The sequence below is a fragment of the Natator depressus genome, chromosome 1 (genome assembly GCF_965152275.1).
Source record: "Natator depressus isolate rNatDep1 chromosome 1, rNatDep2.hap1, whole genome shotgun sequence".
Taxonomy (NCBI): Eukaryota; Metazoa; Chordata; order Testudines; family Cheloniidae; genus Natator; species Natator depressus.
Window position 1 is genome coordinate 55532814 of NC_134234.1, and position 14828 is coordinate 55547641.

General features: G+C 45.5%; 1 protein-coding gene across 1 annotated transcript in view; it reads left to right on the plus strand.

Moving 5' to 3' along the window:
* Positions 1 to 4854: 4854 nt before the first annotated feature.
* DHRS12 (dehydrogenase/reductase 12) overlaps positions 4855 to 14828 on the plus strand; it is a 40659-nt gene continuing 30685 nt past the window's right edge. Inside the window, exons 1-3 of the mRNA XM_074960316.1 lie at positions 4855 to 5114; positions 7400 to 7533; positions 11962 to 12044. Coding sequence (XP_074816417.1) covers positions 5059 to 5114; positions 7400 to 7533; positions 11962 to 12044 — 273 coding nt within the window. The 5' untranslated portion in view covers positions 4855 to 5058. The remainder of the gene's footprint in view (positions 5115 to 7399; positions 7534 to 11961; positions 12045 to 14828) is intronic.

Here is a 14828-nt window from a genome sequence, read left to right on the forward strand (position 1 = left end):
CATCTAGTGATGCACTGGAGATAAAGACGTCAGGAGCACCATGTTTGCATAGCCATGACTACTCTGCCCACGTGCGCAGCATGATGGAGCTGCTTTCCAAAATAATCAGCAGAACTGTTCTTAGCATGCCCCAATTTAGAGGGGTCACCCTAAACTGAACCTCACTTGCTAAGTAGTGGGCAGAGATGCCAAACTCCAGTGAAGATTTGGGGGTGGGGAATATGGACAGGTGTAGTTGTTTCTGGCCAGTAGTGTAAGCTCTACCTAAGGAGTCCTAGATATCATTTGACCTTTCCCTTTCTAGCACTTAAAGATAGAGCAGATTAGACTCAGTGCTTGTGAGTGGGGAAGTGCTGCCTTTTAGAGGCACCCAGGGCTGGTGTTACGTTTTCCTAGATTACTGGGTGAGGAGGGCTCAAGCTGGTTCTCTTTTGTATTGTTAAGAGGAACTCCTAGATATTGAATCCGGCCCTTGCTGCTGTCAACTTCACCTGGCAGAAGGGTTACGTGTACATTTGTTCAAGGGGAAAGGCTAATCCCAAAGTACTGATGTTAAATACTAAAATTCGATTGTCTTCAGAATATTTCTTGTAGAATTTCCTCATGTCCCAGTGAGCCAGGAGCTCACCATCTTTCATTCAAATCCCTCCTTACAACTCATATCTTCCTTGAAGCCCACAGTGCTAAATCATGTCAGTAAAATGCTGTCAGCACCCATTATTATTTAAAAACAAAACCCTTCTAAGCTAGTCCCATCCTTTGGGTGTCCGAATGTATTTTTGTGTCTGATATTTCAATATTCATGGACAGATTCTACTATCCTTACGAGGGGCAGCTCTACCAATTTTGCCACCCGAAGCAGTCGCCGCCGAATTGCCACTGCCGCAAAAGCGGCGGAGCTGCGGCCACAAGCCACCATGGCGGGAAGAGCGGCGGAGCTGCCGCCGAATTGCCGCTGAGGGACACGGACTGCTGCCCCATTCTAACTGCCGCCCCAAGCACCTGCTTGGAAAGCTGGTGCCTGGAGCCGGCCCTGATCCTTACTCCTATTGATTAGTACCTTGGTCCTAAATTAGCCAGAGTCTCATTGATTATGTTCTCAATGTTTTAACCTGCAGCGTGTTACATGTAGGCAGATCCCTGCATCTGCACAAAGACCCGTTGACTTCAAAGGGGCTCTGCATGGGCACAGGTATATATACCTGTATACTGCAGGATCAGGGACTCAGACTGCAATCTCCTCAGAGGAAGGATCATTACTTCACTTGTGTCTTATATTGAACCAAGCACACTTTCAGTGCTTAACAAGTAATAATAATAAAATTAATAAGAATAGTTAATAATAAGGGGAAATAAAACACCAACAGATTTGTCAAATTTTCTTAAAGAAAGTTCTGGGTTTTTTCCCCTGTTAGTGTTGTTTGCTCTTAAGCTGTATTCTCCTCTAAGAATTCAAATAACTCTACCTAAGTAAACAGCTGTGGTATGTAACCTTTTTCCAGTATATTGTTAACCACTGATGGTTACAAGAGTCCAGTATAACAAATTTTTTTAACTAGCGTTAAAATGTGGCACACCATGGGAGCTTTCTGATCGGATGCTAATGTAAGTAAAGCCCAGGTAATGCTCTGTTTTCCTTGTGTTAAAAATTCCCATTCACATAATGTCGGTATGTACAGTTTTGCTTATTGAGCTCCGTAAGTTACTGTCATATAGCCTTCCTTTTATATCTTACAATTACATAGCTATAGGCAGAGTTTATTGTGCCACCTGTAGTTAAGGCCCATGCAACCTTAATTTGTCCCTGTGTGCATATCATATAATCATATAGAAGACTGGAAGGGACCTCGAGAGGTCATCTAGTTCCATCCCCTGCACTCATGGCAGAACTAAGTATTATCTAAACCACCCCTGACAGGTGTTTGTCTAAACTGCTCTTTAAAATCCCCAATGATGGAGATTCCACAACCTCCCTGGGCAATTTATTCCAATGTTAACCACTCTGATGGTTAGGAAGTTTTTCCTAATGTCCAACCTAAACTGACTTTGCTGCAGTTTAAGCCCATTGCTCCTTGTCCTATCCTCAGAGGTTAATGAGAATAATTTTTCTCCCTCCTCCTTGTAACAACCTTTTATGTATCTGAAAACTGTTATCATGTCCAGGGGCAGATTAGGGTTTGTGGGGCCCTTGGGCCAGAGCAAGTGGAGGCCCCTCCCTACCCCTTCTGCCTGCAGTTCCCCCGGCATTCCTTGCCCCACTCTGCTCACCCGGTGCTCCCGCTGGGGAGCCCCCGGGCTCCAATCCTGCTCCTTGGTTGGGGCGCTGGGTGGATGGGCAGAGCAGGGCGAGACCCTGTGCCCTGACCCCACTCCCTGGCATGAGAATGATGTTTGTGTAGATTTGTTCCTGTGCTTCTTCAGGGATTTTCTTGAGCAGATGGTGCAGTTTCTTTTGGTACCCCTCAGTGGGATCAGAGAGTAATGGCCTGTAGCATGTGGTGTCTCAACGAGAAACCACAGAACTGGAATTAATTTGCAAAGTTGACACCATCAAATTAGGCCTGAATAAAGACTGGGAGTGGCTGGGTCACTACAAAAAATAATTTCCCCTCTGTTGATACTCACACCTTCTTGTCAACCGCTGGGAATGGGCCACATCCACCTTGATTGAATTGGCCTTGTTAGCACTACAAAAAGTAATTTTCCCTCTGTTCATATTCACCCCTTTTTGTCAATTGTTGGGAATTGGCCTCATTAGCACTGAACCCCCAATTGGTAAAGCAAGTCCCATCTTTTCATGTGCTGTATATTTATACCTGCTTACTGCATTTTCCACTCCATGCATCTGATGAAGTGGGTTATATCCCACAAAAGCTTATGCCCAAATAAATTTGTTAGTCTCTAAGGTGCCACAAGGATGCCTCATTGTTTTTACTCATCAAATAGCAAAACACATTGCCTAAGTATCTTTGGCTAAATAGTACTTTAAAGGGAAAAAACCAAAAGCACCCTAGAGGGAAAATCCATGCTAACCATAATGTAGACTCGCTATGTAGCTTGGGAGGTCATTCCCCAGTGCCAGGAATGGGGACCTGCTATTACAACGGCTAGCAACTGTGTCGAAAGCCACAGAGGGTGCCGTGGAACAGCCGGGGAGATCTCCCAGCAAGAAGCCCAGCTGATTGTTACTGAGTCCTCCCAAGGTTGCGCTAGCCAGAGAGGTGGCTCGGCCATGTCAGGGCCCACCGCAGCTGTGGGATGCTTGCCCAGAGCCTTGCAAATCCACGGGTATCCGCTTTATATCCGTGGACCATTTCTGTAGATAGCTGTGCGGATGCGGATACAAATTTTGTATCCACGCAGGGCTCTGATGGTAAGAGACGGGCGGGCAGCTGCAAGGAACCGAGGCATGGATCTTCCACTTGCCCTGGGCAGGAGGCCTGGGGGGCAGGGACATTGGGCGGCGGACTGCTTCAGCCCCAAGCCCAGGGCAGATGGAAGGTCTGCTGTGGCTTCTTACAGCTGCCTGCCCAGCGCTTACCATGGCTGGGCTGAAGCTCCCAACTGCCCCTCCCGCCAGCCAGAGCTGGGGAGAGCTGCCCTGGCAGCTGTGGGGAGCCTGGGTCCCTCCACCTGCCCTGGGCGGAGGGGCTGGGACACTGGGCAGAGAGGACACTGGGGGGCAGGGACACTGGACAGGGGGGACACTGGGGGGCAGGGATACGGGCCAGGGGCTGCTCGGGCTCCCTGCCCAGGGCAAGCGGTGGAGGGTCTTCTGGGGCTCCACACAGCTACCCGCCTGGCTCTCCCCGACCAGGCTCCGATGGGGGGGATGCCTCGGAGCCTCAGCCCGGCCCGCACCGTAGAGCCCTGCAAATCCACGGATATCAGCGGAGATTCGCACGTAATTTTTGCGGCTCGCGGATGGGATGTGGAGACATGTGTGTATCCGCGCAGGGGTCTCTGCCTGTCCAGAGTACACGAGCCCTCAGCGACAAGACCCCACCGCCGCTGCGCCAACAAGTGCCGGACAGCAGCAGTGCAGGCTGCGGGCTCCCGCAGAGAGCTGCAGGTGTAGTGAAGGATACTGCTCCGCATAGGAATCTGCTACCAGTAGCACTTATCGATACATTTAGATTGTAAGAAACTGCGATTGTATTAAACTGCTACCGGATGTAGCAAATGCCTACAGATAGCAGTTTCTTGCACTATAGTATATGTGAAATTGCTACATGTAGAAATGTAACTCTGTAGCAGTTAGCGATAAGTATAGATTGTAAGAAATAGCTTTTGTAAAAAGATGCTACTTTATTTGTACATGCTTGAAAACTGTTATATTTCAAACTGCCCCCATAAGTCATGTTTTCTAGACCTTAAATTTTCACAAACGTTATAAGTGTACTCTCCATGCCATTAGCTAGGTCACGTTTTCTACACCTTAAATTTGTAAGTGTACTCTCTATGCCATTATCTCAATCGTTAAGGTTTTGAATAGAAACATATCCAGACCTGATCCCTGGAGAACCCCACTCGTTATGCCCATCTTATTTATCGTTATGTCCATCTAGGTTTCATTTCCTCATAGTTTGTTTATGAGGTCAGGGGAGACAGTCTCAAAAGCCTTACTGGAGGCAAGATATACCACATCTACTGCTTGTAGGCTTTTTAAAGCGGTAAAGAAAGCGATCAGGTTGGTTTCACACGTGAGACTGCTCGAAATACCCCCCCCTCCTTTTTTTTTTGTTTTTTTGTTAGCAAAGTTGGACCTGTGGCTGCTGCAAACTCGAGGGATGTGCTGGCTGTGAGACGGCAATGGGATGACGCTAATTCCTACCGCCAGCGCTTTCTCGCCCCTCCCCGGGATGTCAGGCGGCTATCTGCAGGAATCCGCTACCTCGGGTGGCCCGAGTGACCTCTTACCGCCAGCAGCCCCCCAGAGCTGCCAAGGGCCCGACCGGCTCGGCCCGGGCGTCTCCCGGCCCCAGTGGCTTATCTAACCCCGGGGGCGGGGCGGCGCTTACACAACAGCCGGGCGGCGGCGGTGGGGGCGTCGGCGCCATGTCCTGGTACCGGAACACCGTGTGGTTCCTGAAGGGGCTGCGGGAGTACACCAGGTACCGGCCGCTGGGGGGCGGGAGATCCGGCCCCCGAGCTCTGGCGGGGGCTGCCCGAGCAGGGGGCTCCCGCTGCCCGCGGGCGGGCGCGCCGGGCTCCTGGGGGTTTAGCTGCCGAAACCCTGCGGAGGGCGACCCGGGCGCGACCGAGCACAGAGCAGGCCCGCAGGCGCGAAGGTCTGCGGCTTGGCTGCTGGGCGCGCGTGACGGCAGCGGGGCTCCCCGCCGTGCCTGCGAAACCCTTCAGCAGCCCGGGGGGCTCTTCCCCGATCGGCCCAGGCGTGCGCGGCCCCCCGGGCCCGGGCAGCGAGCCACGTGACAAAGAGCCCCTGGCAGAGCCCTGGCGCTTGGCAGCTCCTTCCCCTAGCCCTTCACCCCACCCAGATATATAATGACTTTATGGGCAGGCGGCGGAGCAGATGTTGCCTAGGGGGTAAGGTGACCAGATAGCAACTGTGGGGAAAAAATGGGACAGGGGGTGGGGGTAATAGGCGCCTATATAAGAAAATGTCCCCCAAAATGGGACTGTCCCTATAAAAAACGGGACATCTAGTCACCCTACCTAGGGACTGCCACCCTGGCTCAGACTGAGGGATATCTGCTGCAGGACCCTGTCTCTGACAGTGGCTAGTATCTGCTGCTTCAGAGGAAGGTGTAAGAACCTTGTAGTAGGCGGATATGGGATAATCTGCCCCGCTGTAGGTCTCTGCCTGATCGCTAATAAGAGATTGTCTTAAACCCTTAAATATGAGGTTTAATGTCCCCTCTAACATGTTGGTTGCCATTAATTCCAGCTATCCATCTAAATGTTCAGTCCCTTGTCAAACCTTGCTGAGTTCTTGGCCTCAGTGCCTTTCCATGGCAACCAGTTCAGTCACATTGTGTGAAAAAGCATTTCCTTTTATTGGTTTTTAATTTCCTACCTTGTAATTTATAAATATATCAGAGGGATAAATACTGGAGAGGGAGAGGAATATTTAAGCTCAGTACCAATGTGGACACAAGAACAAATGGATATAAACTGGCCACAGGGAGGTTTAGACTTGAAATTAGACAAAGGTTTCTAACCATCAGTGGACTGAAGTTTTGGAATAGCCTTCCAAGGGAAGCAGTGGGGGCAAAAGATCTATCTGGCTTTAAGATTAAACTCGATAAGTTTATGGAGGAGATAGTATGATGGGATAACATGATTTTGGTAATTAATTGATCTTTAAATATTCATGGTAAATAGATCCCACCCCATCTAACATCCCATCACAGGCCATTAGGCCTGAGTTACCCAGGAAAGAATTTTCTGTAGTATCTGGCTGGTGAATCTTGCCCATATGCTCAGGGTTTAGCTGATCACCATATTTGGGGTCGGGAAGGAATTTTCCTCCAGGGCAGATTGGAGGAGGCCCTGGAGGTTTTTCACCTTCCTCTGTAGCATGGGGCACGGGTCACTTGCTGGAGGATTCTCTGCTCCTTGAAGTCTTTAAACCACGATTTGAGGACTTCAATAGCTCAGACATAGGTGAGAGGTTTTTTGCAGGAGTGGGTGGGTGAGATTCTGTGGCCTGTGTTGTGCAGGAGGTCAGACTAGATGATCATAATGGTCCCTTCTGACCTTAGTATCTATGAATTTCATTGAATGCCTCCTACCTGGGGTCAGGAAGGAATTTCCCCCCAGGTCAGATTGGCAGTGACCTGGCGGGGATTTCACCCTCCTCTGCAGAGTGTGGAAACAGGTGACTTGCCAGTGTTATCTGAGTATATCTCATTTGATCACTTCCCTGCCATTGCAGGGACCTTGAGCGCTGGTGCACCTTGGTTCTACCTGTTCTCTGCCTGTGTCACATAATAGTCTAATCTCTGGTGGGGATCATTTATTTTGGTCTCACTTTGGTGGTTGGGTTTAGAGTATGGGTGCTGGGTGGTGTTGGGGGGCCTGTGAGATACAGGAGGTCAGACTGGATGATCTTGTGGTCCCTTCTGGCCTTAAATTCTGATTCTTGTTTTATTTCGTGTGTGTGTGTGTGTGTGTGTGTGTAACACACTCACATTGTAAAACCGATTTCCCAGCTGTGTATATTCTTGCTGATCAGTGCCTTTTAATGTTACATCGAAGACTCCTAGAGCAATAGATGGGGACTTGTTATATTTATTAGAAAGCTAAAGAAAATAAATAAGTAGTTAAATTGAGTCCAGGTAGTTGATTCTCTTTTTCTTTCTTCCACTGAACACTTTGTATTTTTATGGATACAAAATATTCTGTCATTTACAAGTCTTTTATTTGATTTATTCAGGAGTGGCTATGACTCTGCATCCAAAAAATTTGTTCCGGCAGATTTGGAGGTAAACGTAACTGGAAGATCCTTCATGATTACTGGAGCAAACAGTGGTATTGGCAAAGCAACTGCAACGGAGATAGCAAAGAGAGGTGAGATAAAGCAGTGGTTCTCAACCAGGGGTACGTATACCCCCAGGGATATGCAGCGGTCTTCTAGGGGGTAGTCAACTCATCCAGATCAGGGTTTCTCAACATGGGGATTATGAACCACTGGGGGGCACTGGACAGGTTTGGGGGGTCACAAGTGCGTGGCTGGCATTATGGGGAGGCAAGCAGGGCTATTGCCTGGGGCCCCACACCACTGGAGGACCTGCAAAGCTAAGTTACGTGCTTCAGCCCTGAACAGCAGGGGCTTGGGCTTCTGACTCTGAAAGGGGTACAGTAGTCTGGAAAGGCTGAGAACCACTGAGCTAAGCCAATGTTAACCTTTTGGGGATCTTTACCAGGGGGGATTTGATTTAAATCATGATTTAAATCACTGGTCAGGAAGACTCGATTTAATCATGGATTTCTACATAAAAGTGCATTCTTGTTGGTTGTTATAACCTGAATAGATATAGATGTAGGCTTCATTTTTAGAAGGTACACACTATACATTTTTAAAGTGATTTATTTTGAAAACTTTTCATATTAGCTTTACAGCTATATCAGAAAACGAATGATTGGTTATTTCATTTACCAAAGGTAATTGAAGCAGATAGTTCACCTCCCAATGACTTCATAAATATCTCCAATTCAACAGGTTAATCATATCTGGAGGATTTTCTTGCCATGCTGTATTAGGAGGAGAACATCAACAGACAGACATTTTAAATTGTTTTATTTAACTAAAACAACAATGTTATGTATTCTGGATTTTTTTTCTTCAACAGCAAACATATAATTTAACAAAACAAGCATATTAATTTTTGAATTTAGTTAAACATTCAAGTTTTTTAAAATCAGGTTTGTTTTAGTTAAAATTGTTTAAAATAGTTAAATGAAACATTTAAAAAACAAATATTAAATTGACTGTCAGCCAAGTCAACATGAGAAACTTAAAATATTGGCTTCTGCAGCTAACTCAGTCGTCTTCACCTTCATTTTCCTGTTTGTTCATAATCTGGAAAAGAAAAACAAGCTTTCCTGCTTTTTCAGGTCCCAAATGATTTCTCAGTTTGGAATGAATTAGTCCAAAGGAAGAAAATATTCTTTCTACACCGGCAGAAGAAGCGACTGCTGTTAAAAGTGAGATTATCACTTCAACAGTCTCTGAATCCAAGCGCTTAAGTGACTTCCACCAGTTCACTGGTGTGACTTTCTTGAAAACATCAGCAAACATATATTTCTTGAATAGGTCACCCTTAGCTCTGAAGTTTATTATGGTTGGCATTATGGAGGGATGATTGCTGGATGTCCATGTCATAGCTAACTCCTCTTCTTCAGCAGTTAAGGTCTGACCCTGGTACTGAGTATTGAGAATATTTGCAAGAAAATGAGCTGGAGATAGTGCATGTCCCATTTGGTTTTTTTAATGCTTGTAATTCAACTCCGTCATTGCATATTTCTCTTTTTAAGATCTCACTCAGTTCCTTCCAAATTTCAACAGCGTCAGCAATAAAACAGCTATTTCCTTGCATTTTGTTCAAGGCTACAGAAATAGGCTTCAGGGTACTCAGCATGTGTTCAACATTTCTCTTAAGCCCAATGTTGAGAACTTTGGGTGTGACGGTGCCATCTATTTTTTCACAATGTTGTTCACAACAGGCCAGTTCTTGATCTAGTGCTCAAAACAGTCCACTACTGAGTTCCATCGCACGTCTTGTGGGAGAGTTAGCTTGCTTTCTCGCACTTTTTTCAGAGCAGCTGCTGCAAAGTGGTTGATACAGAAGTATTTTGCAATTTCAACAACATTTGCCTTTATTTCTAGAACACTGAAGCCTTTGTCTAGGAGGTGCATCAAGTGAGCACTGCACCCGTATGTTGTTAGCTTGGAACTCTCTTCTAAATTTCTTCTCATCTTGGGTACATTTGCAGCATTGTCTGTGATCAAGCTGCGTACTAGACATTTGAATTTTTTTTCACAGTTTGTTATAGCTTTTACTGCTACTTCTTGTAAGTATTCTGCTGTGTGTGCAGTTCCTGATCTATAAATTGTTTCTGTAAGGAAGGTATTCCCTTCTGTTGTCACACAAGCACATACAACAAGATCATTGTGGACATTGCTCCACCCATCAAGACTCAGGTTAACAATTTCACCCTCTAGACCTTTTACACACTGCTCAATTTCTCTTTCGTACACTTTATCCAGCAGTTTGCCTGCAGCATCTGCTCTGTGGGGTGGACTGTATCCTGGTCTTAATGACTGAACCATGTTAATGAAGTGTGGATTCTCAATCATACGGAAAGGAGTTTGTTGAATGGAAGTTTAACTGGAAAAGTGTTCATCCTCCTGAACACAGGATTCTGCTTTTAAAGACATTCTAGCTCCCATCTTCAGGGGTGGGATGTTTCATATGAAACCCAGCTGTCTTCAGAGGGACATATTTGGGGTTTACGCACCTTGTATGGTTCTTCAGCAGATTCTACCATGAGAACTGGTCATGAAACAAAAGTAATGAGTGGAGGGCCTCCACAAATTGTATTGATAAACATGCAGTTGAGAAATATTATGGGGTGGTGTCTAAAGGTCTCCATCATAAATCAAGACAACATTGTCCTAGGCACTGTACAGACACATAGTAAAGTAAGACAGTCACTGCCTCAAAGAATTTATAGTCTTAAAGTGTGAGGAGACAACAGGTAGATAAGACCAACAAAAGGAGGGGAGGACAAGGTAACAGTGAGACAATTGCATTTGTACAGTAGTCAGCAGTAACTGCACAGCAACTGCCTTACTTGATTGCATGCAAAAAATTTCAACTGCTATTCTTATACCATGTTCCTACCCAAAGCTTGTGATTTGAGTGGGAACTAGCAATGGGCTAGTCTTTGGAAGGGACTAGATTTATCCCTAAGACTTTGAGAGGTCATAATGATCCTGTGGTGCTTACTTGAGAAAATATTTTTACTTATAGAATGAAAAGAAGGAGCAGGTGTGCTTGGAGCTCTGTGTAGATTCTGTTCTCTATGTTGCATGAAGTCTTAACAGTTGCCTTATGTGTGACAGGAGAGCCTCAGGTGACTTCCACTGGATAAAGTGGTAATGTTGTTTTGTACATATCAAAGGGATTAAGGATCCCTGTAAGCAAATCATGGAATACAAATACACTTCAATTTTACAAGTTTGTCCTGTAACCTAGTGTATGGTCAGCAGTCTGTTGAGTTGATCCAGTTGCTGGGTCCCATGTGCTTCCAACCCAACTGGATCTACGTGGAGTCTAGTCACTGTTTCTAGCTGTAAATATACTGCCAGGCTCAGACCTTATGTCTGATGCCCTTCCTGGGATGTGGGATGCTGCCATCCAGCTGCCCTAGACCCTGAAACTGGAGTCACACCTCCCAAGCCCACAGTCACTTGAACTCCCCCCCCCCTCCTCGGAGATCTGCCTAGACTGTGGTCTCTTTGGACTGACTCATTTAACCCCTTCAAGGACAATATGGTAGGAAAGCAAGAACACAGGCTTAGCAAAGGAATTTCTTAACCACGACTAAAGCACATGAATTACAGATCTTTGAAAACAGCAAAAGTCCTGAGACACCCCCTCTCCCAGTCTGATCTTCCCCCTGTTGTTAGTCCATCGTTCGTCAGTGTTTCAGGCTGGGCAGTGTCTGTATTGCCCCCTCTGTCTTGCAAGTTCTCCTTTCATGTGTTGATTGTCAGCTCCCAGTACAGAGCAGAACTCTGCTCTTATATAGGGCCTCCTTCTCTGTACTCAAACTGAAGCTACATATCCACCAACCATGCTTGCCTCCCACTTGCAGGCCTCTGTGTAGAAAGGCCTTGTACTATGGGGATGCAGTAGTTGAGGCAATCAAAGTCAATAGCCCTAGATTGCAACTTTGATGGCTTTCAGGGATGGCCTTCAGTGAGGTGTCAAACACTTTTCCTGAGAAGGTCAGCTATCTGGAGTGCAGCATAACAGGCTGCCCCAGGCAAGTCCAAATTGATGTGGTCACAGTGCCAATATTTCAACACAGGTACAAAATGGACTTGACAATTGAAAGACAAGATGGGTGAGGTAATATCTCTTTTTGGACCAACTTCTGTTGGTGAAAGAGTCAAGCTACGAGAGCTCTGTGTAACTTGAAAACTTGTCTCACCCAAGTATTTCATCCAATAAAAGATTACCTCACCCATCTTGTCTCTCTAATATCCTGGGACCAGCACGGCTACAACAACACTGCAAACAACTCACAATTTGATAGTCATACCCCACCCTTTCCCTTTTTAAGCTGGTATGATTCCAGAGGTATTCCTCTTGGGATGTGTGGAAACTTGTATTTAAAAAAATCAAATACCATTTTGTTACTCTTACCTTTCCCCACACCCATTCACTTAACACCTAATTAACTGTGATTCTTATGGAATTCCACCAGGTGGCACACTTCATCTGGTTTGCCGAAATACAGCGAGAGCTGAAGAAGCTAAAAGAGAAATAATAACAGAAACTGGTAATCAGGTGAGTTTAGTATTGAGTTTTTTGTTAAGCACTTTGCCAACAGTAAGTCTTAGAAGATTTTATAAGTAGTTCTCTGCATTATCCCATCCACTTCCATCTTAATGGAGAGTATGCAAGGACATCCTTCCCTATAAATGCTCTGTCAGAAGAGGACCATCTCCCCATAGGACACTAACCTCCTTTTAGCATATTGGTCAAGTCCTACATAACTAGATAACTTCTACATAGGTTCCAATGTGGGAAAAAAACTGCTACCTTGAGGGAATTGTTCAGAGGGGAAGAGCTATAGACCATTTCTCTAAGATATCAGGAAAAGTTCTTTGAGTGTCAGTATTGATCTGTAATCCTACTTCCACAACTGTTAATGGGAATATATGCTCAGAAATCACCTCCAACCTTCTCTGCTAACATGAGTGGACTCTCTTTTGGATAAAACCTTCTGTGCAGAAAATATGAAATCAATTTCAAGTCCTTTTAATCTGTGACCGAACAGTGTGATAAGGAAATCCTGAGCTGTCTTGTGCTAGGGAGCTAAAACCCAAAAGTAAAAAAATCCGGTCACATGATTATTTCAGGGAAGCAGAATTAGAAGTTAGAAGGACCTCTTTTTGTTCTGTTTGTACAGCACCTAACACACTGGACCATGACTAGGGTTCTAGTGCTGTGATACAAATAAAAATGAAAATCCTTTCTTCTGATTTTCCCAGCATCTCATCTGTCTCTCTTTCTGCTTGCATAATGAGTGTTTAAAGAAAAGATTTGGTAGAAGAGGAGGTCCTTTCTCAGTGACTATTTTCAGTCTTGCATAGAACACATACATATTATCTTGGAAATGCCTCATCATGGGATACATCATAAGATTACTTGTGGTGGTGGTTTTGAGACTGAAAGCTATTAAGGGATGAGGAGGTTTGGATTTTCCTCTAACATCATAAATGAAACTCCATTATGCTTTGTGAAACATACATTTACAGACATCGTGTTGGCAAGGAATTTGCATATTAACTAATCGAAGTAAATTTAAAACACAGGACTTTTGATCTGCTAAGTAGAAAATATTTCAGAAGTTAGGGTGTGGTGGTATATAGACTTTACTTTCATCAAAAGTTTTTCCTTCATGTGCTCCATTCTCATTAGTGTTTTTATTACATGCCTACCACTTTAACATTGTTTTCAGAATAGTGGAGGATAGTCATGACGTGACTCTGAGTGTCACTTCTGAAAACTGCTGGCTGCTTATAGTTGTATATCAATTACTTTTTTATATAACAGTGCCTCAAGTCCTCTTGTGCAAAAAAACGTACCCAGCTGATCTTCTGTGACTCTGCTCTGGAAGAAGATTACAGCCTTTTCCATGTGCTTGACCATTACGCAACAGAGGTTTTAAAAATAACCTTATTTTAGGATGGTTTTGTTACTTATGAGAGCACCAACAGTCAACCCAATTCAGCTTAGGTCAGTGCTGTCCAAACTTTTCCTGTCGTGCTCATGCGCCCCCCTACCAGTAATGGAATCTGTCTGCCCCCTTCCCCCTCCCATTACTGCACAGCAAAGGCTTCCTCAGCAGAAGAGCATGGACTGAAGGCAGGGCTGGGGGAGGAGCTGGGGCTAGAGGTGGAGTTGGTCTGGGGGACAAGAGGGAATGAAGGCAGAGAAGGGGCCAGAGAGGAGCTGTGGCTGGGGCCGGAGAGGAGCTGTGGCTGGGGGTAGAGCGGGCCTGGCCAGTGCTCCCTCCCCACTGCCGTGGGGGCTGGCCCAGACCCTGCTACGTGCCCCCTGAACATTCCTGCACACCCCACAGTTTGGGGACCACTGGTTCAGATTAAATTACACACACAAAACTAAGTTAAAAACACTATAGGTCAAGCACTCAAAGGTTAAGAAATGATAGTATTAAGGTTGCCTCTGCAACCTTAACTTGTTTTACCCGCTCCCCTCCCCCAAGAATATGCTTTGCAATAGTCTTTAATTACATTATTACACACTATTTTTTTTTCCACAGGAGCCCTGCCTCATTCAGTGCACAGGGTGGATCTGCCCTGTGGATGAATTGGGATTGTGTAGTGAGGGAGATAGTTGTCTGTAGGAACCCTGCCTCATTTGTTGCTGAAGTTGTAAGTAGTAGAGGAGGTGGGGGATTGCAGGAATAGAAAGGATTGTTTTATAGTTTAGGCAGTTGAATGCTGCCCTGGAGAGTTGGATTCTATCCCTGCCACACCGGTTCTGTATGATGCTGGGCAAGGAACTCGCAGTAAGCTTTTTGCCAGGTAGCCAGTGTTTTTTTTTTTTTTTTTTTGTTCCTCATTTTTTGGGTGCTCAATTTGAGCCCCTTGGAGGTCTGACTTGCAGAAGGGCTGAGCACTTGTAGCTGCAGTTGTAGTCAATGGGAGCTGTATAAAGGGCTGTGTAATGCTTGGAAAAATCAAGTCCTAGGCATCTCGTATCAGACACCCAAAATTAGTGGATGCTTTTGATCTTAATCTCTCTGCCTGCATCCCCTGTCTGTGCAATGGGGTCACTTTATAGGGGCAAGAAACTAATAATTCTGTCTTCAGAGCAGGGTTTGAACAGTGCGCTGTAGATAAGGCATGAGGCCCTACATTCAATGATGAGGGTAAAACGCAATACGGAGTAGCTGCTCGTTCAGTGAGCACCATGTATCCTGTGCACTGAATGAAGGGGTACCGTGGAAAAGATAGTATGTGATCATGTAATTAGATATGTATCATTGTAACGCATACACAGAAGGAGGATGAATTAAGGTTGCACAAGCAACCTTAGTTC